Raw genomic sequence first — 27,188 nt, forward strand, 5'->3', positions numbered from 1 at the left:
GCCAACTTCCAACAGTGCATATGATACATTTGGGAAAGATGGCGTGAGACACCGTATCTAAACTAGCTACAGGATTGATAATTAATGCTCTCCAAGACTGCTGTGAATTACTAGCCACCTCTTTGACATTTGCTGTAGTTTGGGAAACTTTTGGTTTTGACGGGTGGGGAGGGATGGCTGTGCCCACGAAAAATTTGCCGACTGACGTTATTTTCAAGTGAAGTTTGCAATCTGGCTTTTACGGCATTGAAACCCAACTGTCAAACCAAACTGTCAACCAGTTATTTTATCTTTTACAGCCAATTAGATGTGCAGGGAAACTGCTTGGGACAAAGATGTTTACAGCGAAAATACCTGACACTCGAATCAGGTGTGACCACAGACTAAGGTCGACCCTATGGAGCAATGCTTGTAAAGCCCAGGAGGTTGTGGCCTAGTGCCTGGCTTACGGGGCTCATGACCTCACAAGTGAGTAAAGGTCACTTCTTAGCAGGTCCAGGGATCTCAGGATGTTCTGGGGACATCGAGAAGAGAGGAATGCACCCAAATTCATGGGTACTGAAGGTACAGTCTGGTGACAAGTTGCTGGCTTGGCTTCTTAGCCTCGAGAGGCTTTTAAAAGTCTCATCTGGAATTCCTTATAAAAGTTCCAGAAAAGCAGACTTAAAAGACCTACATGTTCAATCTGCTCTTGCTGCACTGATATCAATAATCAGGCCAAGTTTGACGAAACCAGACTGATTTTGCAAACAAATTAATCTTCCACTATCTCTATTAAGAATGGGGGTGATTGTAGGACAGAACTCCGTTTCAGTAACAGTACAGCACACCCAGTGGGGTGTCCCAACGGCCACGTCTCTTTGCCAGCGATTAATGTACGTTTTGGGTGACGCCGGAGCCCTCGTAAGGAAATGAAGACCCAGAGAAGAGGCAAAAGGAATGTTTCTGTGCTGGGTTGGACAAGGCAGCAAAAGCACAGCACACCCTGTGGGGTGTCAAACGGCCACGTCTCTTTGTCAGCAATTAACATTTCCAATTTATCTCCTACCTTCTGACCTGGAATCACGAGAAATAAAAACTTCCCCTACAAGCTGGAGCTTGACGATTTAGTATAAACTTCAGAGAAATCACACAGGTTACACGTGGACCATCCCCCTGGTGCTGGCTGGGGGCTGCTCAGAGCTCACCCGACGCCGTGGCCACGTCCCAACTGCAGCCCAGGAAAAGCAGCGGAACTGCCACCACCTGCCCTTGCCCCCCCCATCCAGGGAGGCACAGAGACCACCCTCCTGGAAGTGCCCCCGGCTGACCACCCTCTGGACTCAGACCCGGCTAGACAGGTGGCTTTTCCTTTGTTTCCACAGAAGTACCTCCCACTAAATGCTGATTGCTCAGACCATGCAAAGGCCTCACTTCGGCGGGAAGGCCCTCCAACACCGCCTCCTAAAATGAGACACGACTGCTTAATTAAACTGACCTGTTCTCAGAACTGAGAAACTGGTTCACTGAGACATGGAGCAGTTCACAGCTGTGACTCTTCCCGACTGGGGGTGTTGGGGGGAATCAGGGTGGTGGGACACGCCCTGAAAGGTGCATCTGGCCACGATCGCCTCCAGCCAACGACCCTCACAGAGCAGCAGGGCAAGAGGGCACCTGCACCCCCCTTTCTCTCTGCAACCAGGAAATCACCCCATGTGGATGATCCTATCCTCAGGATGGGAAGTCCAGGCCGAGAGAATTCTGTGCAAGCGGGCCTTGCTGAAGCATTTTTTCTCCTCCTTCGGCCTCCCACGGACTCTAGTTACCTTTCCACGTCGCCGCTTTGTCCGACCCAGCACAGAAACATTCAGGTTTTGCCTCTTCTCTGGGTCTTCATTTCCTTACAAGAGCTCCGGCATCACCCAAAACTTACGTTAAACAATGTGTATGCCTTTTATCGTGAACTTACATTAACTGTGTATGCTTTTCTCCCGTTCCTCTGCCTTACGTCACTTTAATTCTCAGGTCCGGCTGAAAACCCTAGGGGAGGAGAGGGGAAACCCGGCCTCCCCTCCAGCCCCAGGAGGGGCCAGCCCGCGGCCACCTCCATTCCAGACCATGGGAGAACACATCTCTGTTGTCTGAAGTCGCCCAGTTGTGGTGCTTTGTCACGGCCATGAGAACATCCTGCTTCCTGCCAGTGTCCGTGACCAGGCCTGCGGGCACTGGCCCGCCCGGCTCCCACTGGCCTCCCCCAGGCACCCTCCCGCCTCCCTGTCCAGGCGGCCCCAGTCCAGCCCACGCCCTGAGCTCCTTCACCATCCTGTCCCACCCCGGCCAGGGGGCGCCAGCGTGGCCCCAGGCGGCCGAGACCAGCCCCCGGAGGCCCACGGCCGCCGGGCACACTCACATTTGTTTGAGCCGGTGCTGGGCTTCCCCTTAGAGTCAGTGGCATCTGAACGCTCTCTGGCGGAGTAGCCGAAAAGGGCTTTAGGCCCCCAGCGGCCCAGCTGGAAGAGGCCGAGTGGGCCGGGCCCCTGCGGGCTCCGCAGAGCCCCCAACGGGAGAGGCTCCAATCAGAGGCCGTTTAAAGCGCTGGGGTTTGGTGCAGAGGGACCCCGGCCGCAGCTTACACAGAGCAGCACTTACCGAAGGGCCGAAAAGCCTCTGGCATTTTATGAGCAGCCTCCAAGGCTGAGAGCATTGGTCCCATGAAACCATTTCCTCAAATGGAATTGGTCTCGGCTTCTGAGCTGCGACCTCCCAAAATCGACTTAAGACAGACAAAGAGGAAATGGAATTAGATCTAAGCATGAAAAGGAATAAAGTCTGCAGATCCCAGGGCACCTTGGCAGCCCCGGGCTTGCCGTGTGACATGGCATTGGCCGCAGCGGTGCCTCCAAGGCCTGGAATAGTTGATGACAAATGGCGGGGCAATTTTCATTTTAATTGAACACTGTTTACACGTTTGGCAGATTTTTTTTTCCTGGAGCTGACAAGTTGGTCACATAATTCATAGGGAAAGACAATCAAGTAAAAATAGCCAAGAAGAGGGCTTCCCTGGTGGCGCAGTGGTTGCGAGTCCGCCTGCCGATGCAGGGGACATGGGTTCATGCCCCGGTCTGGGAAGATCCCACGTGCCGCGGAGCACCTGGGCCCGTGAGCCATGGCCGCTGAGCCTGCGCGTCCAGAGCCTGTGCTCCGCAACGGGAGAGGCCACAACAGTGAGAGGCCCGCGTACCGCAAAAAAAAAAAAAAAAAAATAGCCAAGAAGAAAACTTTAAAAGAAGAGCAAGGCAGGGACGTGAGCCCTATCAGGTATTAGAGCATGTTACATACACCTTCTGTGATAACGTGCAGTCCTACAGCAGAACAGGCAGGCAGGCCAAGGGGCAGGAGAGAAAACCCAGAAATAGACCCACCTGCATAAGGATACTTAGTACATAACAAAGGTGGCGTCTCAAATTTATGGAGAAAATAGACTTTTTATGAAAAAATGGCATTGCGATAACCAAACAGCTACATAAAGATGTAATGTGATCCATTCGTGACACTTTACAAGCCAGAATAAATTCCAAATGCATAATAGGTTTAACATGATTAAGGAAACACAGACATGATGAAGGAAACCGGATGGGGTCCTCTATAGCTAGAAGGGGGGACGCATCCCTGTGGCCCCAAATCTGAAAGCAACAAGGAAGAAGACTGACAAACACGACTACATACAAGTAAAAATGTTTTACGTGGAAAAAACCCACAGAAACAAAGTGGAAAGAGAAAGAATAAACTGGGAAAATACTTGCAACTCATTTAGAAATAAAAGGTTAATATCACTAATATATAACGAGGCTTTAAAAATAAAAAAGACCATCAGCCCAAAAGAAAAAGGGGCAAAGGATGTGAAAATGGTCTTCAAACATTTTAAAAAGATGCTCAACCTTGCTTGTCATAAAAGAAATGAGAGATGCCATTTCTCGCCTGTCAGGCTGGTGGAGGCCCAGCCCTGGCAGCAGCCCTGGGCAGGGGCCCAGGGGCGCGTGAGCCCCACGGCCGGCTGGCGTGTCTGGCAGCATTACACGTGCATCCATCCTGCATCCCACGCAGCCCACTTCTAGGAACCAACCAAAGACGCACTGGGTCATGCGTGAGGCATGATACCCGCGGCCCCGCCTGTGGTCGCAAAGCTAGGAAGCAGCCTAACACTCACCAGGAACACGTGTGGTCACAAGACAATGGGCCCTACATGCCCATGTCCCAACCCCTGCGAACATGCCACCTCATGGCTAAGGGGACCCTGCCGATGGGGGTATGTGAAGGATGCTGAGATGCAGGGGTTGCTCTGGATGGTCCAGGTGGGCCCAGAGTAACCACCGGGCCCTCCGAAGGGCCAGAGGAGGTGGCGGGGGGGGTCAGAGAAGAGGTGACAAAGGAGCAGAGCCCCCAGGAAGGCGGGGCCACAAGCCCGGGAACGGGGCGCCTCTGAGATCTGGAAGAGGCGGGACACGGGTGCTCCCCCGAACCGGAGGAGGGCCCCGCCCTGCCCCGCTGCGGCTCTAGCCCAGGGCTGACCGGTCTTAGACTTCTGACTCCACGACTGTCAGGGGACACGTTTGTGTTGCTGCCGCCGTGGGAGCTCGTCAGCATGCCCACGCCGTGGCGGGTTGTGCGTCTACAAAGGGCAGGGATCGGGGTGGCTCTGAACGAAAAGCATGACTTGCAGAAACACCGTCAAGTCAAAAGCAAAGTGTAGAGAGCGTGTGAACAGCAGGCTACCGGGCATGTAAGAAGCAGGTCATGTGAATATAGTAGAAAGGAACCAACGGAAATATAAACCAAGCTTTTTCAAAAGGGATATTCAGGGAGGGAGGGAGACGCAAGAGGGAAGAGATAGGGGGACATATGTATACGTAGAGCTGATGCACTCTGTTATAAAGCAGAAAGTAACACACCATTGTAAAGCAATTAGACTCCAATAAAGATGTTAAAAAAAAAAAGAAAGGGATATCCATAGGAGGAAGGTGGAAACAGGACAGAAGGAACAGCCGTCGAGGCTGTACTTTGTCTTACAGATTTTAACCTGACATCATGCAAGTGTCTTACATAATCGTTAACTGTAACATAAAAGGTAATCTCTAAAAAATGACAGCTAAGTAAAAACACAACGTTAATTGCGCACCCAGGCCTCCGCCCCCTGGGGTCTCAGGCAGGCTGACCTGGGCCTTTGGTCCCACGGGGACAGGTTGTCAGCTCAGTCCAGGAAACGTTCTCCAGACCCGGTGCCTGCATCTGAGCCTCGGCGGAGAAGACCCTATCCCACCCGAGGGCATCACCCCCACCCCAGTCTCACAATCACAGCTAGAGAAAACAACAGAAACCTGAACAAAACCAAGCAACACAGAAAATTATCCAAACTGAGCATAAAAGAAGTTGAAATCCTGAATAGGCCAATAAACAGAGATCTAAACAGAAATTAAAGCTCTACTATTAAAATATCACAAGGCACCATATGATCAAGCAATTCCACCACTGGGCATGCACCCAGGAGAATTGAAAGCAGGGACCCAAACAGGTGTTTCTACACCTGGGTTCACAGCAGCCTGATTCACACTCACCTAAAGGTGGAAAGAATCCAAGTGTCCATCAATGGATGAGCAGGGAAGCAAAATGTGTCCATCCACGTAACAGAATGCTATTCGGCCTCTAAAGGAAGGAGATTCTGACACAGGCTACAACATGGATGGACCTGGAGGACATCAAGCTAAATGAGTTAAGCCAGTGACAATATGGGATTCCACTTATATACGATACGTAGATTAGCCGGATTCATAGAGATAGAAAAGTAGATTTGAGGTTACCAGGGGCTCAGGGAGCGGGTAGGGAGTTAGTGTTTAATGGGACAGAGTTTCTGTTTGGGGCGATGAGAAAGTTCCCGAGATGATGATGGTTGTACACCAGTGTGAATGTACCTAATGCCGCTGAATTGTATGCTTAAAAGTGGTAAAGGTGGTAAATTTTGTTATGTGACTTTTACTCTAATTTTTTTAAAAAGTTAATATCAAGCCAACGTATGTCCCAACTAATGGAGTCAAGAAACACCATTGCTCGAAGGTCTGGGGGCGGGGCTCTCTGACAGTGGGGACAAATCCATGACATCTGCTTGGGCTGCAGCCATGGACTGGCCCTGCCCTGCGTGGGCAGTGGCGGGCAGAGGGGGCGGGCGGCAGGCCTGCTTGCCTTCAACGATGCTGCTCACGGCCCCCCGAGGCCACCCGTGTGGTCGCAGTTGAGGGTGTGATGGGAACACGGAGCCTGGGCCGAACGTCCGGGGCACAGCATGCAGGCACAGGTTTCTGAAATCCAGAGTCCAGATTGGTGCCTGGACATCTCAGGAGAAGGGGCTTCGAGCCTGGACAGGGAGCCGGACGGTGAAGGCAAGGGCCAGAGCGCAGCACTCGCCACCAGTGTAAATACCAGAGATCACGGGGCTGAGGATGGGCTGCAGGCAAAGCTGTCTCCAGCAGCCCCAGTGGTGGCTGTGGACAGCCAGGTTCGAATCCCAGAACCCGATGCCTCCACGCTCTCGGCCACAGCTGCCCTCTCCTCACGGCGTTTCCGCCATAAGGGGTGCACGGAACTCCAGGCAGCTTCTCCTGGGTTAGCTCAGCAAGATGTCACAGCAGCGCTCAGGAGGGCTGATCACTTGCCACCCGCTGAGGTGTTGCCATAGCAATCGCAAGCAAAGGCTTCTCACTCAGATGGCAGCGGAGGGAGGCTGGGCAAGGTGGCATCACTGGGGTGCCCTGAGAACAGGGTCCGGGAAAAGAGGCAAGGCCGAGGGCCCCCAGGACGGTACTTGTCCTCCCTGCAACCACTCTCTTGCTCTCCCACCCACCCCATTCCCCAGGTCCACCCGAGGGTCAGGGTGGGTAGGAGACTCCTCGGATGGCTGGGATCATCTTACTTCTTTCCCCACAAACTGGAGAAACACAAAGCCACAGGCCTGGGCTCCGGCCACTTCATCCCCTGAGGTTGGTGCTTTCCTTCCCTCCCCAAATAATCACCGAACCAGCCCTCCTTCTGCAGGAGCAAGAGGCCAGGGATGAGCATCTCACCCCCAGGTTGGGCCCAGGTGACCAGAAAAGGGTCCCTGGGCCTCACAGCTGGAGAATAGCCCCCATCCCTGCCCTATTTCACAGCGAGTGTCCTGACTCGGAACCCACGGCCTCCTGATGGGCCTGGGCTGGGGGAGGGCAGAGGGTGGCCGGGCCCTCCCACCCCAACATTGACGGCGGCAGGCACCCCAGAAGCAGCCCCTGTGTCAGTTCCAGCCCAGCCTTTGTGCAGATGCAGAGAGAGGAAAAAGGGGTGCCGTGGGGTGTGGGGTATGCAGAGCAGTGGATGAGAGGCCTGGCCAGTGAGGGCAGGACCCCACCCAGAGTCAAGAAAAGGCCCCGGGAGCCAGAGGGGCTGGAATGCAGGATGGAGCCCTGGACGCCCCTGCTCATATGCCAAGTCCCGCCCACTGTGCAGAGCTCCGCATCCAGGGCCAGGGCCTCTGGGACTCGGCAAGGGATGCCCCGCCCCCGCTCCCAGGAGCCAGCCTTTCCTCCTGCAGGGCTGTGCCCGTCAGATGCCTCGACACTCACTTCCTGATGCTGCCCGGTCTGGCCGGCTGCCCACTGTTAGGGGGCTCTTCAGACCCCAGTCGAGAGTGGAGACCCACCTCTGCCCCACAGACAGCATCATGGGAGCACATTTAGCCCCAAACGCCCCTGGTTAAGGCAGGAGGGGGCCTCACTTTCCCTGGCAGGGATCATCCACAAGCTGGCAAAGCCAGGCCACCACCCTCCGCCCACACCTGGGGCCACCCACATCCCGCACCCAGCACCGCCCCTGCCCTCAGCAGCTGAGGGCAGGCAGAGGGCAATGGGGATGGAGGGGAGTGTGCAGCGGGCCGGGGGACAGAAGCCACCGTTTCCAATAAACTGGAAATAAAGTTGGAAAATAAAACATATTCACAGTAACATAAAAGGTAATACATAACAGCTGAACATAAAACAACTGTAAGAACAATATATACTAAACACGACAAAATGTGAAGGATCCCCAGGGGGGTAAGATAACAACTTTCCTCCCATTTAATCTTAAAATGCAATTCCTACTGAAATTTCAATGAGTTTATTTTTTAATCTTGACGAAATTATTTGAAAGCTCAATTGGAAAAATAAATACACGAGGCAGCTGACGTTTTGGAGGATCATATGAGCTGGGCAGCTGTTACGCTCTGAAGGCTTCTTGGGGTTAGAACAAAACGGAGTCCCTGAGTCAGGGCAGAGGCCGCACAGAGCCAAGGACAGGCAGCGGTTCCCCCTGAGGACAGACAGACGGACGGATGGACAGAGCAGCTGAGCTTGCCAACTGAAAAATGTTGAATTCCAGAGAGAGTGAAGTTCTTTTCCAAAGCAGAATATTTTCTTTGTTCTGAGTGTAAAAGTAGTAACGATCGTTGTAAACAAAGGCCAGCGTGAGACAAAGCTCCGGGTGGAGCTGAGTTCTCGGCAGACGCGATGGGCTCCCGAGAACTCAGGGAGGACGCACGGGGCCTGGGGGCCAGAGGAGGAGGGAGGCCAGGCGGGCAGGAAAGGAAGGAGGGAGGGGGAGGGGGGCGGGCAGCCATGAGGCACAGGTGTCATCAGGCAAGTTCCATCTGGAGAGACGGGACATTTGATTCTTACCTCTAGCCCACCGCCCCACCGCTGGGAAAAAGGTGGGGAAGCCACAGGCGTTCCCTCTAAAAGTAGAAACACACCTTGCGTGTCCTCAGGTAACCAGAGTCCTAGGGAGCGTCCAGGCTTTCGGGAGAAGTGGTGTGGCCAGAGAAGGGCCAAGTGACACTGCCCACTTACACAGCAGACCGGGGCCCAGCCCCAGAGGTCAGCGTGGTCCCGGAAGTTGCCGCCACCGTGTGCACACGTACGAGCCCCCTCAACAGAGCTTGTCCCAGAGGGGCCCTGGGGGCTGCGACCCTGCACTGGGCTGCAAACACCACTGATCAGGGGGGTCGGGGGCTCGAAGCAAACGCCCATCGACAGGTCCTGCAGTAAGCCTGTGACAGTGCAGCATGGAGCTGGAATCCAATTTCCTGGATGCAAATCAAACCTGGCTGGCAGTGCTGGCGGGGAGGCCCCACTGCGTGCGCGCATGTGCGTGCACACGCGCGCACACACACACACACACACGCGGGGGTGGGGTGGGTGGGTGGTGGCGTTTGAGGGCTAGGCCATCACCAACACCCACAAAAAAATAGGCCGATTTTCTCTGAGTCTTAATTATTCCACTGGAACGATCTGCCATGGAATAAACTGCAGCCACATCGTCCAGCTGGACAGAGCTTCGGGAGACCCCAGCTGAGGCGGGGAGCTCATGCCCATCACACCTGAAAAGCACCCTGATTCCCAGGAGCCGCTGAGTACAGGCCCCGGGCTGGGCAGCTGGAGGCCAGGGGAGCCTGAAGGACTGCCTGGGACCTTCCAGTTCCTTCGACGGCCCCAGACAAGGAGGCAGAGGCTTGCTCCCCAGGCCCCCTCCCCAGCAGGGGCCCCATAAGTCCCGGGCGCCAGGGACCCGTAGCCATGCACGTGGAGGGGCAGGGCAGCCCCAGCAGAGGGGCCCAGAGGGCAGCCACACGTCAGGCTCACCTGGGCTGCAGCCGGGGAGACGGGTGCCCAGGAGGGGGAGGCACACCCCAGTGTGGCCCCAGGAAAGGGCAAAGCAAGGGTGCCACAGCTCACAGGTTGGGCCCCGGGGCAGGAGGTGAGGCCACAGCTGGAGGAGTCAAGGGCGGGGAGGTGGCCCGGCCCTCCTCCCAGGGGGGCCCGTTGCCCGTGCACAGTCCCCAGGGGGGGCCGTTGCCCGTGCACAGTCCCCACGCGGCCCCGGGGAAGCTCAGGACTCTGCTCCAGGCCCCGCGGGGCGCTCACTGCGCGCCGAGGGGCCGCCGAGCTTCGTGAGAGCTGTGTCCACGTCACCTCAGGGCCCAGGGCTGGGGGCTTCTCAGAGCCAAGGACTGAAGGGGCGCAGGGGCTGTGAGCGGGGTGGGGTGGGGCCTCAACCCCGGTGGACCCACAGCTGGAAGGCGGCAGCAGGCGCGTGTGTGGCAGGAAGACATTTGAGGGCGGCCTTTGTGGATGTAACGACGCAGGACAGCCCTGCCTCCCCTGAGGGCGGGCTCCTTTCAAGGAGGTTTCTAGGGCACCAAGGAGGGCCTGCCTTGGGGTGCGGCAGGAGACGCCCCAGCACAGGATGCTCATGAGGGCCCCCCCCGACCACGAGACCCTTCAGTCCTGTGGCTGGAACTGCCCTGGTGTTCATGAACTGAGCAGAGACTAAGCCATGAGCAATTCCAGAGGAACAGGCCTCTGGGAGTTTGGTTCTTAACGAGCCAGACCCGGAACCTGGGGCAGAGGCAGGCAGGACCCCACAGGCCAGCCCCAGCGGGTAGGCGGGCTGTGCACTGGAGGTGGCAGAGGTGGCGGTCTGGGGCCTACAGCTTGGTCCACGGGGCTGGTGCCCCCAACACGGACCCAGGGGCTGGTCTGAGGTTCCCCAGGGCAGCCTCGGGCCTGGGGCAGGGAGGGAAGCAGGCCAGGCCAGGCTGGGGAGTAGAGAGGGGGGCAGGGAGCGGGGTCGGAGGTGGGGAGGAAGGGAAAGGGGAGGAGGAGAGGCTGGCTGGGAAGGGCCCCCAAAGGCAAAGGTCTGAGCCCGAAGCCCCACCCGCCGGGCTCCCCACTCCACGCACCCCTGTGAATGAACCGTGTCTTTAACCCCCGCCAGCCGCTGCTTCTGCTGGGAAAAGACCCAGCTACGCCAGCAAATGCTCTGTGCAGGCAGGGGCAGTGAGGTCAAAGTAGGGACTGCCCAGCTCACAGGGACCAACTGCAGCGCCCCGGGGCCCCTGCCCACCTTCTGCTTGTAACCGATCGCTGTGGATCCCTATAGCTCGTGCCCCGACTACAGTGAGTGGGGCAGGGCAGGAGCACATGGTCACACCAGCCAATCAGAGGGCTGCCCCGGGCCATCTCAGGCCAGGGCGGGAGGACAGCAGCCCTCGTCTCTCTGGCCGTGGAGCTCGGAGGTCATCCAGAGCTGAGCGGGTGAGAGAGGGCCCGGGTGGGCAGAGACCATGAGCCCTGGCAGGAGCCCAGCCCAGCTCAGCTGCCTCGGGGGCCTTCCCCACCCTTAGCTCTTATCTGTCACCCCTTTCAGCCCTCTTGAATTAAGCGTGTGTCACCTGCAGTCTGAGATTCCGGGTACGACACACAATGCCTGGCCGAGGGCTGCCACGAGCATCACCATGGAGGCCCACAGTCCCACTACACCTGTGGTGACCTGCCCCTCACCCAAGGAGGCCCGCCGCTGGGGGCTCACATCTGCACAGACACGGCCGTGGGAAGCCTCCCAGCTGCCAGCGCCGCATGGGCATGGGCACAGGGGCGGGCAGGAAGTGTCCTGTCAGCAGCATCACTCCGGCCCGGCCTCTCTGCTCTGAGGACGGTCCCAGCCTCCTCGCGGGGTCAGGTGGCCATGACGTCCCAGAAGGCCCACGGACAGAGCCCAGTCCACCCACCAGGCTAGTGGGGGCTGTGTTCTCCCCACTCATGGCTGCTGGGCCAGACCACCACCAGCTTCCGCTCTGCCTTGAAGAACAAAGCTCTCTACCCTGGGATATGATTTCTCCAAGAACTGGGAACTTGGGAGAGGCTGGGGGTTGTTAGCTGGGTGCAGGATTTCAGTTCATAGGTTGGAGACGGTGTGTGACGGCTGCACGACAGTGGGGATGTACTTAATGCCACTGGGCTGTGTGCAGTTAAACATGGTTCAGATGGTACCTTCCATGTGCTGTGTAATTTACCACCATAAAAAACTGGAAACAAAACGAAACACAATATCCAGTCTTGTATCCAAGGACCACATACAGCAAATCTGGATAATCCATCTCCAGAGGCTACTGCCCTGAAGGGTGGAGCAACCACGAGGTAAATGGCCACCTTGCTGGGGGCAGACGGGTCACGTCACACACACCGACCACTGTGCCTCCGTGCATGGGGGTGCAGGGGGCGGGCGTCAGTGGGCTGCTGAAATTCACACCCACTTGGCCGAGAGGTGTTCCCCAGCAGTTCCTATAGCCGGTCTTCACTGGGCGTCCGGGCACGGCTGAGCCAGCGCACACCCTCTGAAATAAGGCCACGTGTAAACGGGTGTGCACGCGGCCCCGCCGTGCACACTGGAGCCGGCTCCAAATCCTCACTCCCTCTCCTCATGGGGTCACCGCCCAGCCACCGAGAGCAGCGGAAGAACCAGAGCCCACATTCCAGACACATAACCGGCACCGGCACCGGCACCCGCGGCCCAGAGACCCCTGGAGGCCTGACTAGGGAGCAGGAAGCAGCCCTCCAATTACACCGTAACCTGCGTCTGAAGATAAAACCCTGGCAGCACCCCACACTTCCTCCTGTCACCCCACTCTGAAGAGCCCCATTCCTGGGACCCTGTGGCCAGCTGGATTTTCAGAGCCAAGAACAGTTGAAGGAGCCAGAATCCTGGGGTCTGCAGACACTGCGGGGCGGGCGGGCTGCCCAGCTGTGCACCTGAGGGGAGGATGAGCCCCTCGCAGGGGTGCAGGGGGCCCAGCCTGGGGGGCGATGGGGGTGGGGACAGGGCAATGCGCCGCCCACCCCAGTCAGTCTTCGCCCCAAGGGGCCCCAGCTTCCCTCCCCGGCCCATTTTCCAGTCATCTGGATGACACCCATGTCTCCCTGTATAAGCCATCCCTCTCAAACCCAGTCTCGGCTGGTGTCCTCCCCCCGGGGTTGGGGGGCACCTTCCCCTAAGCCCCACCCTGCCTGCCCCCCTCGCCTCCCACACGCCGGTGCTGGCGGAGACTGTCTCAGGCGCCACCGACGTCTGACAAGCTCATCAACCAAGGACCTCATCTTTGGATCGACCATCTTTGCACAATCAACAAAAGGCCCAGGTCCATCAGTCATCTCCTGACTCCGAGAGACGTTAAAAATGCTCTCTCCCTAATGCATACGGCATTTCAATGGATTCGTGCAAAGGGGCTAATTTGCTCTGGCTATAATTACCCCAGGCCTGGTAACCTAAGGCAGTAGTCACAGTGATACCGTGAGATGGAGATAATTAGCAGCATTCAAGTACCCTGGCAGTGTGCGCTGGCAGCACAGCAATCCCTTTAAAAGGCTTACAGTGCTTACACAGACGGCGTCCAGACAGCTGTGTGGGGCGTAGGGGCGCAAAGGCCTCATCTGCCAAGGCCTCTGAGCTGAAAAGAAACTGTCCATTCAGAAGTGATTCACTACAACAGGCCTGGCAAGGCAGAGTCCCGGGAGCTGATTTTAACCTTTGCAGAGCGCTCCGTAAGCCTCTCTGAGTTGTAATTACCCCCCATCTCTAGGCAGAACAAGGCGACAATCAGGAAGCCAGATCTGGCCAAGAGAAACCAAAGCAAAGTGGAGAATGGGCTCCGGGGGTCTCTCTGGAGAAGTGCAGCGTGGCCGCCCACACTGCGTCCTGCCCCTGCCTGACCTGGAGGAACGAGCACAGGTGAAGGCTGGCCTCTGGGCTCCAGCTGCAGCCATGGTGTCCGAGCGTCACTGTGGCTCCAGACACCGGGCATCAGCTACACCAGGAGCGGCTTCTATATAAAACGCTTCCCTCTCAGACCTCGAGCCGGCTCTGTCCCTAAGGAAAGCTGTTCTGCTGCACCATGGGCCTTGGTATGAAGAGTGAGGGTGTCAGGGTCTCAGGCCTGGAAGAGCCCGGGGGCCGCGCCACATGCACCCTCAGCTCCTGGCTGAGCTACAAGACCCCCAAAGACCTGGGCTGAGAAACCCTAGCAGCGGTGAGCTCGGCCGACGGTCCACCCCGCGGCCCCAGCATCACTGGCCGGCTCGGCAGGAGACACACCCACACCCTCCACCCACGGACCCAGCCGGGGCCGGCCTCGCCCCCACCGCTGTCCAGCCCTGGCCCCCAGCCGGCGGGCCTTACCTTGCCGAAGCTTCCCTTCCCAATGGCACGGAGAATCTGGAAGTGGTCCAGGTTCACTGTGGAGAGAACAGAGGGGTCCAGGTGAGGTGGTAGAAAGGCGCTGTGCCTGCCACAAGCCCCCCCGCTGGGGCAGCCCCCCAGTGCCCCTCCGCTGCGGGGAGCCTCCCACACCGCAGGGCACCCCTGCAGCCCTTCGGCGGCCCACCTCCCCCAGGGCCTGGTGCTGCAGGGCAGGCCTCAGCCGAGGCAGAGGGGGGCTCCTGGGGGCCGGGCAGCCTCTCTTGCCGGGCTCACTGTGGGGTGAGGCCAGGCCGCACCGCCCACAGACGGGACACGATCAGACAGGGCAGCTCAGCTCAGCCCCAGGCACCCCGCAGCCCCCCAGGGAAAGCGGCCCCCAACCCACAAAGACCCATAAATAAGTGGCCCGCCCTCTGAGTCTCGGGGGGGCTGTGCCCTGTGAGCACCTCTGGACCGGCTTGAGGGGAGCCTGCAAGGGCCCCGGGGTGGATAATGGGGCCGTCCACAGCCTGAGCGAAACCACTCGACGCCTTATTTCTACCGACTTTCTTCACAGAATCAGACAGCAAGCCCCACCCCAGGGAAACTGCAGCTCTTCTGACTGTCACAGCCCTGCTGGAGGACGCTCCCGCCGCCCTGCACCAGCCTTTCAGTGTGAAGCCCGGCGGAGGGGAGGGGCGTGGACAGCGTTCCGGGGCCCCCACCTCTGCTCCCAACTTGATGCTCTCTCTGCACACACGCCACGGGGGTTCACGACGTCCACGCAGGTTTCCCCTCATACTGCTCGGGGGATCGGGTCTCTACCCAGGCCCGGGCCAGCCTGGCCTGTGTGCCCGCAGGTCTGTGTGCCCCCAGGTCTATGCCCCCCAGGTCCATGCCCCCCGGTCTGTGCCCCCCAGGTCTCTACCCCCTAGGTCTGTGCCCGATGGTCCGTGCCCCCCAGGTCTGTGCCCCCCTGGTCTCTACTCCCTAGGTCTGTGCCCCCAGGTCTCTACCCCCCAGGTCTGTGCCCCTCAAGGTCTAGGCCCCCCGGTCTGTGCCCCCCAGGTCTGTGCCCCCGGTCTGTGCCCCCCAGGTCTCTACCCCCCAGGTCTCCCCCAGGTCTGTGCCCCAGGTCCATGTGCCCCCAGCTCTCCCGCAGGTCTGGGCTCCCAGGTCTGTGCCCCACAAGGTTTGTGCACCCCCAGGTCTGTGCCCCTAGGTCTATGCCCCCAGTCTGTGCCCCCCAGGTCTCTACCCCCTAGGTCTCTGCCCCCCATGTCTGGGCCCCCCAGGTCTGGGCCCCCTAGTCTCTACCCCCCAGGTCTATGCCCCCCAGGTCTCTACCCCCCAGGTCTGAGCCCCCCAGGTCTGTGCCCCCAGGTCTCTACCCCCCAGGTCAATGCTCCCCAGGTCTCTACCCGCCAGGTCTCGCCCAGGTCTGTGCCCCCAGGTCCATGTGCCCCCAGGTCTGTGACCCACCAGCTGTCTGGGGTGGTGACCAGGTGTGGGAGGCCCGAGACACACGGGTCCATGGGGCACAGACCTGGGAGGCACGGTCCGTGAAGAGGCCGCCCCAGACTGCTCCCGCCTCCCTGTCCCCAGCGCCCACCCAGCTCAGAGGCTGCCTCCCAAAGCCGCTCTGACACTCAGGCACCATGGCCTCTGTCCACGCGGTTCTGTTCTCCCCGCTGCATCCAACACAGTCAGAGAGCCTTGTCCCTTCCGCCATCTTGTTACAGTGCAGCCTCGTTCCCCAGGGAAAACCTAAATACACTCCGCGACTGCCCCGCGCGCAGGGGCTACTCAGGCGGTCAGAGGAACCCCAGACGCCCTGCTGCCCGCAGCACCCACTGCCGACGTCTCCGCCAGACGGTACAGGACAGCCGGGCTCCAGCGGTGCCTATGTGCGCGTGTGCGTGCATGTGCGTGTGCGTGCATGTGCATGTGTGTGTGTGTGTGCGCGCGCACATGTGCGTGTGCGTGTGCGTGTGGGGTGGGGCGAAAGTGAGGGAGGAGGGGGCCCAGCACGAGACCCCAGCACAGCACCTCCTCCAGAGCTGCGCATCTTCGCCCGCCAGTGGGGCTCGCCCCTCCCGTCTGGGGATGGAGCCTGGCACCCAGAGGCGACAAAGGCGCCGGGACCGGCACAGCAGGAGGACACTGCCCCGTGCGAGCAGTGGCGGGCCCGTGCTGGCGGACACCGCAGGGGCGCCTCTAAGCCGCGTACTTGTCAACCTGCACTAGCACAGCCGGGCTGACCAGGCAACCCCAGCACAGCTCCCACAGCCAGAGAGGTGGATGGCAGGGCAGCCCCAGCCCTTATAGGGACGGTGTCCCCGCGCCAACCTGGGACTGGCCCCTGCCACTGGCACCCATGTGACCTCGGGGTCTGAGAAGGCCCTCGTGGGCAGCGGGGAGAGGATGGGGCATCGGGAGCACGGGGCTGTGGCTGCCGTGCAGCGGGGAGACAGGCTCTGCTGGGTGGCTCGGGGGCCCAGGGACCGCCCCCACCCCCGCCCAGTCTCCTCCAAGGCCCGGCCTGTTGCCGCCTGGGGGCCCCTGGGCTCCTTCATCCCTTGTCAGAAGCACCGGAGGCCCGCACGCCCACGTGCCCGAGGTCAGTGCAGCCTCAGCTGCTCCCACACAGAGCTGAGGATGAGGGCCGTGTCCCAGGCCCAGCCCAGGAACCACCAGAGGGCCTGCGGGGGCCGTCCTGCTGTGCACGGCGGGCCCCGGCGCCTTGGGGGCAGGAGGTCCAGCCCAGCGGGCCCGGGCGCAGAAGTTACGCCTTCCTTGTGGGGCAGCTTGCTGTGCTCCCTGCCCCCCACCACACACATGGTCCCAGAAGAGCCCCGAGCACGGGCACCCCAGGCCCGTGAGTTAGCAGGGTGCTCAGCAAGAAAAATCACCGTTTTTAGAGAAAAGCACAAACGCCAGACTTTCACTTTTTCAGAACAGGAAAGATGGGAACGCAGCTGCATTAAGACGTCAGAAGCGCAAGGAAACCCACGTCCCTCCCTGTAGAGGAGCTTAAACGGGGACTGAATGGATGGCTCCTCTCCTTCCAAGAGACGTCGGGAGGCTAAGGGCGCCGAGCCAGGCCGCGGGGGGAGCCCGGCCTGCAGTCTGCGCTGGGCGGCCCACGGTGCCGGCCCTGTGTTTTTGACACAAGTATCCCCACTTCCTAAGACACTGGCAGGGCGGCCGCAAGACGGCAGACAGTGCAGCGGGCGGTCAGGGAAGCCGCTCGGGGAAGACGCGGGTGGGACAGGACCCAAGGCGTGGCTGCCAGGCATCTCGAGAGCAGTGAGGCCGGGTCCCCGGGCAGGCCCAGGGCTGGGCAGGGTGCACGTGGCATCAGACCAGAAGCCACGAGCAAGGAACATGCCAGAGGGTGGCGGCCCCAGTGCCAGTGACCCTGCCCGGAGGCGTGGCCAGCCTGGACCCCTCCAGGTGAGCCTCAAGCCCACCTGGCTAACCAGGGTCCCTCTGCCCTCCAGTGACTGGGGGCTGCTCAGGGGACCCAAGGACCGCTGCTCCACCCTGATGCCCACGCCCAGTCTACCCCCACCCACCTGCTGGGGCAGGGAGCGCCTGGCGGTGCCCACTGCACACAGCCGCTCACCCCCCATCCTGAAACCCCGCCCCACAGCCCTCCGAGCAGAACCCAAGACCCCCTGCTGCTCTGGGTCCCTTCCTCCACCCCACGCCTGCTTCTGGCCACACACAGCGCTCTGGATGCACTCCGGGGAGGACCAGCACCTCCCACGAATGCCCCACCCCCACCCCGGCCCAGTGCCGATGCTTTCAGCCCCGCCTCCGGCTCTTGTCCGGGCCTTCCAAGGAGGCGGGAACAAAGGAAACCCACTGACCAAGATCTGTCAAAACAGTGGTGGCCAGGTTTGCCGACAGCGATACTGTAATTAGGAGGATGTAGTGGGAGTGACACTGCAGACACCACCGTCACCCAGACGTCTGCGGGGGTCACTGATGAAGTGCGTCAACTTCCCCCAACACTGAATCCGGGCGCATCTCACCAATGAGCGCAGGGCGCTGGGCTGCCGGAGCCCCGAGGAACGCAGGGAGACGTATGCGTGTGCACGGGGGCAGGGGTCCCAGGGCAGAGAGGGGTCGGGGGACACTGTGCTCGTCCACTTTCCTCCCAGCTTCCCGGCCACTGCATGGGGGTCAGAGCCACTGCCGGGAAAGCCCAACCCCCACTGTCAGCGACTCGGGGAGGGGCAGGGGCCCCGGGGACCAAGTAACAGTCCACCAGGACCCCAACACGACTGACGCTGCTGCGGGAGGCTGCAGCGCACCCTCCCGTGTCCGACAGCCCACGGGTCATAACGCAGGGAAAGGGAAAAGGTAGTTCTGACCCCGACACGCCTCTGCCGGGAGGCTAAGGCCTGCACAAAGGAAACTTGTTTGCATGGGGTCCACAAGGAGACCACGGGGCCCCGCCCCACGGGCACCGGCACAGACTCCTCTTGGGGCGGATAAATATTTTAAAACAAGGGTTTTGAGAATATTTATTCTTCAAGGAAGGCTTTTATTTGCAGAGTTGGCCATGGGAAGCACAGCCGTTGCTATGGAAATAGGTCATCTTGACCCAGCCGACAGCATGAGTGGAGGGAGGTTTTCATTCTATTTCACAAGGGTTGAGGCGCCAACACCAGCCCCCTGCCCTGCCCACGGCCTTGGGGGAGCCGCCCCAGGTCCTCTCGGCAGGCCCTGGCTTGGGTCAGGGTCACGGGCCTGAGCCCAGTGGTCACGAGCCGCTTTCCTCGACACCTGCCTCAGTGCTAAACCCAGGAGCCCAGACAGAGCTCTGTCCCCCCAAGGAGTCTTCAGCCGTGTTCCCAGATTGGATGTTTCTCATCCAACCTCAGGGCTTCCCCAGGAGACCACCACCCCCATGGAAAAGTCAAGGAGCTCTTTTCCAGAAGCACGGTCAACAGTCTGATGGCTCTGTTTCCAGGGGGACTAACAAATCGTCCCTGGCTCACGGCTCATTATCCCTTTGCTGTCCAGACACAGGAGCCCTGGCACTGACACAGGCAGCTGCACCATCGGTCCTGCCAGTGGCTGGGAGGGGACGGGCCACAGGCTCACGGGCAAAGGGGGTGGAGGGAGAAGAGGGGGCCGCTGCTCCCTGAGCACCTGCGCGAAGCAGCAGAGAAAGCCCAATGCTGGCCCTTGTGCAGTGACCACAGGATCCCAAGAGAAAAGGCAAGGTAACGTCTGAACACTTTTTCCCTAAAACTAAAACTATCTGCCCTTGGTGTGCGCCTGGCCCAGCCTTCTTTCGCATCCAAGGAGAGGGACGCCCTGGCACTGACCACCGTCAGGGTCCAGCACTCGGGTCGGCGCCCACCCCCAGGGGCAGAGGGCCCCTCCCAACAAGCCATCGTGGAGAAGCACTGGGTCCTGCTCAGACTCCAGGTGCGGAAGGCAGTCCTTTCATAAGCCAGGGCTTTTCTTAAAACAGACAGAAAGCTGCCCCCAACGAGGAAGGCAAGAGAGAAGGTGGGCCCTGGAGAGTGAAAACAGACGGGCTGCGGAGTCGTGAGTCATGGCTGTGGTCACCGATGAGGATGCAGGAGCCCGGGGTGGACGCTCCCCACAGGCCTGGAGGGGCAGCCCTGCTCCCGACCCCTCACCCCCACGTCCTAACATCCCGGGGCCTGAGACGGCGTGCAGAGAAGCCACGGCCAGAGGGCAGCCCCGGGCCCGGGCTGGACCCAGAACCCAGACCAGGCCTGCCCCTACCCAGCCTGCCCTCATAGCTTCCTCACCCTCGAGAGAGCCCCACACCAGAAGTGGGGATTATGTGCAAAGCTGTAGTACACACATTGTGGAAATGCATGCAGAAGTTGATTGGATTTTGTCATACATCCTATGACTTGAAAAACCCTCCAAGAAAATCATCCTTGTCCCTGCAGAGCCGTACGGCCACAGTGCAGCTCTCGCCCGGCCCGCACAGCCCGGCACAGGCCCACCCTGCCTCCTGGGGCGCCTGGCCAGCCCTCCTGTGTACACGGACACCTGCACACACAGGGGAGCCGGTCAGCGGATGGTCACTTCAGAGGCACGCGGAGGCCTTGACCTGCTCACCACCACTTGTCCTCCAAGGCCGCAGGTCTGCAGGGACCGAGACCCAACAGGCCGAGAGCAGCGGGCCAGGAGGGGGCCCTCTGCGGAGGCCCCAGGGTCATCATCGTGTTTACTTCTCAGAGCAACCAGGCGATGAGGGTGGGTGTTCCTCAAGCGTCCAGCAGACCCCAGTGAGGGACCACAGAAGAGAGGGATGGAGTTCTCCACCTGCCGGCTCGACCCTGTGTGGGACCCTGCGACCAGGGGTGTCCTTGGCCCCCGGGGACGTCTCGAGAACCCCGGGCGGGAGGGTGAAACTTGGGGAGAGGGGAATAGAGCGTTTGCTCTGGCCTGGCCTCTAGACTCCAGAGAAGTGGGACGGGCAACCTGAAGGTCGTTCCTGGGCACCTGGCAACGGCCGAGCATCACGTGCGCTGCCCACTAGCGTGGGGGGACCCGTCAGGCACCCCCAGCCACTCTCCACTGTCCTGCCCGAGTCAGGACAAGCAGCCGACCCCGTGGACAGGGGACAGGTCTCTGTGCCTGAGCCCTCCTCCCGTGGCCCTGACATCCGTCCTGGCTCCGCCCCCTCGGTGGGGGAGGGGAGGGTGGGGCAGCTTCTCGGCACCGCCCCCCTGCAGGGGCCGGCCCTTCCCTCCCTCCGAGACACGCCTGCACCCACTCCGGCCGGGCCATCCTGCTCCCTTCAGGCCCTTCTCCAGGAAGCCTCTGCAGGCCCCTCGAAAGGCTCACGGCCCGCCCCGTGCCTCCTGCCCGTCTGTGTCCCCCCAGCCCGTCGGGGGCGCCCGAGCAGCCCTGTGCCTTCCACCACCGCGGCCCCTTCCCAGCACAACGCCCGGCCTGAGGGCGGGAGCAACGCCCTCGCCCTGTCCTTTCTGAGAAGCAGACTCGGCCAGGATGTAGCAGCGGCCAAGAGATGGGGGCCCTGGGTTCTGGAACAATCTGGCTTCTGGTGCCCAGGGACGGCTGGGAACCCAGGGGGCCCGGCGTGGCTGGACCGGAGACCAGCAGGCTGCAGATGCTGTGCCAGCCCTGCCCGGGTGGACTGGGGGGGGGGGCGGGTTCTGTGGGAGACCTCCCCCACGGCTGCGTCCAGAAAAAGCTTCGGCCCATGAAACACCCTTAGTGCTCCCTCTGTCTATCCTGGATTCCGTCCGTCTCAGATCGTCTGGATCTGTTCCAGCGTTTGATACCACCATCCCCAGACAGCACCGGAAACTTTCATAAATTAGTGACGACGGCAACAGCCAGATCAATAAAGCGTCTCCGGCGGGCTGGGCCCAGCTCCACCGGGACCTGCAAGGAGGTTGCCCGGGACAGACAGCCCCTCCACCTGCCGGGGCGGGGGCAGCCACGCCTCCCCCAAGGCTGCTGCCCAAGGCCTGCTGCTGGCTGTCTCCACCATCCCCGAGTGTTCACCCCCAGCCCCCCAGTACCACCAGCAGGACAGACCTCCAGGACCCCAAGGCCACGGGGCCCCCTCACCAGCCAGGGAACCTGCCCGGGGGCTCCCAGTCCAGACGTGCAGACAGACAGGACTGCACCGAGGACCGGGCGCTGGGAGGAGGCGTCCCGGCTCAGGTGTCGGGTGGGGGCAGGGATGGGGGAGAAACAGCCCCGGGAGCAGCCGACCCCCGAACCCCGAGGCGGGTTTGCCCATGCCAGGCACGCTGACCCCCCCATCCGGACACGAGCCCACCCCACTCTCTGGGCGCCCCTCCCTCCTCAGCACTGCTGCAAGGCTCCAGCACACGTGAGCCCCGAATTTGGGGGGTGTGCCTCCCGGGTGCTGGGGGCCAATACTGGGAGCACAGCAACGGATCCACCAGGGAGAGAATCAGGCCCTGGGCGCAGACCACCAGGAGAGGGACAGAGCAGGGCACCCCCTCTGGGAACAAGCAGCTCCCTGGGGGCCTGTGTCAGCAGCAGCCCAGCCCCCAACCCCCGAGAGCGGGGCCCGGCTGGGAGCACGTGGTCAGCAGGCCCTGTGTCCCGGGGCAGTACCAGCTGCGCACAGAGGGGCCCTGGGCCACACACCGGGAGCCTGGCTCCCGGAGGGGATAAGGAGAGGGTCCGGATCTGTAGGGATACAGGGAAGGGGCCCTGCTTAGAAGTCGAGGCCAACACTTGGTAGGAGACGCTCGGCTCAGCACGGGGGCTGCTGGCAGAAGTCCCATCTGTCCATCCATCCTGCCGTCTGCCTGTCTGCAGCCTCTGGGCTCCCGACCACAGACCTGCCAAGCCACTGCCGCCTTCCCCAGAGAGGAAGGACAGAGGGGCCTCTGAAGAAGCGGTGGAACCTGACGGCCAGAGACTGAAGCAAGGGGGCACCGCGGTCCCCGGGCGCCACCAAGCAGCAGAGCCAGGAAGAGGGGGCGCAGGCCCAGAGCCTGGCACCCGCCACCTACTTTCCGTCTCTGTGGATTTGACAGCTGTGGGGACCTCATGTGAGTGGAATCCCACGGTACCCGTCCTTTTGTGTCTGGCTTATTTCACTGAGCACAGGGTCCCGCAGGCTCATCCGCGTCCAGCGCGTCAGAATTTGCTTCCTTTTCAAGGCTGAACGATATTCCACGGCATGGAGGGTCCGCGGTTTGTTTATCCCCCATCCGTGCTGGGCACCGAGTTGCTTCCACGCGTTAGCTGCTGTGACCGTGAGGGTGCGGATGTCTCTTTAAGACCTGCTTTCAGCTCCTTTGGATGAAGACCCAGAAGAGGAGCTGCTGCATCATATGGTAATTCAGGTGTTTTGAGGAACCGTGACGCTTCCTCCACACCCTCACCAACACTTGTTGTTTTCTGCTTTTTGGGGGGCGAGGGGGCTCCAGGGATCCATGAGCAATCGGGTGCCTGAGGTGCCAGGGTAGGGGCGTCACATGCCGCCTGACTGGGAAGGTGTGTGCGTGTGTGTGTGTGTGCACGCATGCACTTGTTTGCACATTTACACACACATGCATGCATGGCTGTGTGTGCAGAAACTGACCTGTGCCCAGGCCTCGCGGGGCCCCTCATCCACCCGAGTTCCAGGCCCCCGAAGGCTCCCACACCCTGGGGCTTCGGGCTGTGCCCCCTGCAGCACTGCTTGGACTCAATGCTGCTTCGACCCCCTTCTTCTCCAAGTGGGGCCCCCAGACCGCAGGCTGGGAGATCGTCCTGACCCCACCTGAGCGCCTTCCCCTGAAGCCTCCCGGGACACCCTGGCCAGGTGGGAGCACCAGCCCTGCACATCCTCCCCTCTGTCGGGGCTGGGATGTAAGCGACCGTCTGGGGGCCGCACACAGGAAATCAGAGCCTTCCCTGCAAAGCGCTCACCTCAGACTGTCGGGGACGGGGCCCCTGCTGGGCAGCTAACTTCAGTGGAGGAGCCAGGTTTACACCCGCTTTAAGGATCCATCAGCCTTCAAGTGGCGGCTGGTTAACTATTGATCCTGCCCCAACGTGCAGCCTCCACCGCTGCCATGGTTCCCTATCTCTGGACAAGGGCGGGGCACACACATCACCAAGGCCCAGAGCCACACACATCAGAACACAAATGGCATGAAGTTTAATTCAGGAAAGAGAAAAAGTACAGGCAAAGCCCCGGTGCTGGGAAAGAGGGGGCCACAAGGCAGGAGCTCCTGCATCAGGGCCATCCCCGCCCCATCCCCGGAAGTGGTCCCACGCCCCGTGCCACCAGACTTGGAGACTGGCCGTCAGCAGCCGCGGAGGGACCCGCCTGCTGAGCTGGAGAGAGACACACCAAAGGCCCACCTGAGAAGGAAAGGTCAGCTGGGTTTGGGACAGTGCAGCTGCCAAGCAGGTGGCGGGCTCAGGAGACCGGCCGTGGCGTCAGTGAGGCTGACCCCCTGGGGAGGGCAGGCAGCCCATCTCTGCCCCTTGGCCCATCCCGTCCCGTGGGCAGGAGAACCACACCACCCAAGCCCCAGCCCCGCCACACACAGGCTCCTGCACCACGACCCGAGGGGGCCGGGCCCTTCCAGAGCAAGAAGTCCCGCGTGCTGCGTGTGGGACAGGGCCCAGCACCAGGGCCGGCCCGGACCCCTTTCAGGAAGCCAGAACCCCTGCTGGCCAGTCGGTGCCCGGGTGCCTGCTCCCCAGCCCTCGCCTGGGGGACCACGTCACTCAAGGCGCAGGTCCGCTGAGGCTCGTGCCGATGCAGCGCCATCAGGCGCCGGCGCGGCACAAGCTCTGCTCTGCACATGGGGCACCCAGCTCGGGGGGGCTGCATGCTCCGGAGGTGAGGCCCTGCCCTCTGCACTGCTTGCCCGGCCACGGCGGCCACGTGGCGCCCTTTCAATCACGGGATGACGCACGTCATTATACAGGGAGGGAGGCGGGGGAGACGAGGCCCCGTCCAGGTTTGCTCCACACATCACAGCAGCGCCTGTGGGCTCCCTACATGGCCAAGGCCCAGAGCCAGGATGCCCAGAGGACTGGCTGGGCCCCTTCTCCTTCCAGACGCCCTGCCACTGGACCATCCCTCTGGATTCCACCAGGAGGCTCAGGTTGGGCCCTCATCCCCTCCGTCGTCCCTGTGGGGGTGGGACGGCAGTCAGACTGGCTGCCACCCCTTCCATGGACCTCAGGGGGCTCGAACACACCCTGAGCGACTGTCACTGCTTCCCCGGAGCCAGCAGGCCAGCCCGGCGCCCGTGCGTCACACCGAAGGCCCCGATGTGCGCTGGGCGGTCCTAGACAATCCCCCTGGGAAGTAACCTGCCCCCGTCCCCCCCGCCCCCTGTGGCCAACACTCACCCTGCACTCCAGGCCGAAACCGGGTCACCGCGGAACCAGACAAAGTAGACACAGGCATTTCCTGCACGTCCAGGCTCCGTGGAGAGGACGCAGAAGCAGAAGGGGCCCGGGGCTTCTGGAGGGGAAGTCGCACACAAGCTCCCGGCCCGGCTCCTCCAGCCCGTCCGATCCACGCAGAGGTGCAGGACCGCCCACTCCACACCTGCAGCGCCCTGGAAGCCCCTGACGTGCGAAGAAGGAGGCAGGCCCAGGGTCCTGGCGCTTGTTCTTTTCCAGCGAATCAACCCCACACAGGCGCACGCGACACCCAGTGAGGGGAGCACCCGGATGGGGGCCTGCTGGAAAGTTCCAGCGGGGTCCACGGTGGGATAAGACAGTAAACAGGAGAGGATGTTGAAGAAGCGCATGGGGGCCCCGAGGCGGTGCTGGACCCACAGACACAGACGCGGCCGTGGACATGGAGCCCACGGAAGCAGGCGGAATGAGGGCGAGAACAGAGCGAGCAGGGACACCCCCCGCCCCGATGACCCCAGTGCCCATCAGCTCGTAATGGATAAAGGGGACGTGGGAGGTCCACACAACAGGGTATTATTCAGCCATAAAAGGGGTGCAGCTCTGACACCTGCCGGGGTTCGGACAAACCTTGAGGACATACGCTGCGTGAGAGCAGCCAACCCCGAACACCGCGGCGCAGGATTCGTGCGCACAGAGTGTCCAGAACAGGCAAACCAGAGACGGAAGTGGACGGCGGCCTCCAGGGAGGGGGCATGACGCTGAGCACGCGGGTGTCCTCCCGGGGCCGCGACAACGTCCTGGACCTAGACAGAGTGGTGGCTGCACAACCCTGGAAACGCACTGAAAGCTGCCGAGTTGTTCACTTTAAAATGGCAAATTTTATGTGGATTTCACCTCAGTAAAAAAAATTAGTGTTATTTAACAGGTGACTCACGACCGAGTCAGATCTGCGTGGGATGTACCTGCATTTCCTACTCGAGGTGACGGCCCGGGGTGGGACTTGGGAGCAGGACCCCCCTGAACCCCTTTCTTTCTCGATGGAAGAGGTAAAGAAGTCACGTGCGTAGCTAAGGCAGCTTTGTTCTGACATTAAACGATGCTAAGTTCATAAAAATCCCAGCCTCATCCATCAAACACATCTGTATTTTATTTATATTCAGCCTAGTTTCAAAAAAGCGTTGGAGGCAGCGACCCGCTTCCTCGGCCCATCACTGCAGCAGAGCGGCGGGTTCTGTCTGGAAAGATGTGGGAGCTGACACGACAGCCCCGGAAGGAGCGCGCTCTGCGCAGTCGCCCTCCAGCCAGCACAGGCCGCCTCCCCCTCGGCCCAGCTCTCCGGGGACCCAGCGCCCTCCCTGTCACATGCTGCCTGGGCCTGGCCTGTCAGACTGGAGCGGCACTTCTGGATGCAGGGGGGCGGGTGGAGCAGAAGGCTGGAGGAGCAGGTGGGGCCGTCACCACACCCTGGGGAGCCCGTCGGAGCCAAGGCTGGAGCGAGGGCAGCGGAGCTGAGCTGGGGGGCAAGACCCTCAAGGCCGGTTACCCCCACCCCCCGACTTCCCATTCCTCGGGCCGTGTCCCCTTCTCACTGAAGGCCCTTGAGTTAGGATCCCCGAAGCCAGGCTGTGTCTGACTTAGCCGGGCCACCTGTGCCCGGTGTGGCTGGCTCTGCACCCGCCCTCTGGCCTGCTGTCCGTCGTGAGCTGACGCCCTGAGGGCACGCTCTTAGCGTCCACTTGGCAATGACGGCTGACATCCACCGCCCAGAGGTCCACTCTTCTCCAGGGGCCCTTGTTCTTGCTCAAATGTTTTCAATCAACCTGTCAAGTACTTTGGAATTCACCTAGGCTGTATATCAATTTGGAGAGAACTGACATCTTTCTGGTATTTATATCCTTCACTTATTTAGGGCCCCATTTCTCTACACAGACGTTGCACGTCTTTTGTTAGTTGTTGCTGTCATACAAGGTATCTTAAGGGCTTTCCTGAGGCATAACTGACACACAGTCAACTAAACCGCTGAGGTGCAGGACTGATCAGTCTGACATGTGCACACGCCCCAGAACTGTCACCACAGTCGAGCAGCTCGTCACGGGCCACCATGAGGAGAGGAGAGTCTACATCTGACGGGGAGGAGGTGCTTGCCATACATATGTCCACAATATCCAGAATATATAAAGAGCTCCCACAAATCAATAAGAAAAAGACTAAAACAATAGAAAACCAGTATAGGTCTTGAATAGGCAGCT

At 60.7% G+C, this 27,188-nt stretch overlaps 1 protein-coding gene across 1 annotated transcript in view; it reads right to left on the bottom strand.

Moving 5' to 3' along the window:
* STK32C (serine/threonine kinase 32C) overlaps positions 1-27,188 on the bottom strand; it is a gene marked incomplete at its 5' end in the record, with an annotated part of 83,132 nt that overhangs the window by 21,499 nt on the left and 34,445 nt on the right. Inside the window, one exon of the mRNA XM_082644852.1 lies at positions 14,050-14,105. Coding sequence (XP_082500978.1) covers positions 14,050-14,105 — 56 coding nt within the window. The remainder of the gene's footprint in view (positions 1-14,049; positions 14,106-27,188) is intronic.

This window comes from Mesoplodon mirus, assembly GCF_964341445.2.
Source record: "Mesoplodon mirus genome assembly, chromosome: 2".
NCBI classification, from domain to species: Eukaryota; Metazoa; Chordata; class Mammalia; order Artiodactyla; family Ziphiidae; genus Mesoplodon; species Mesoplodon mirus.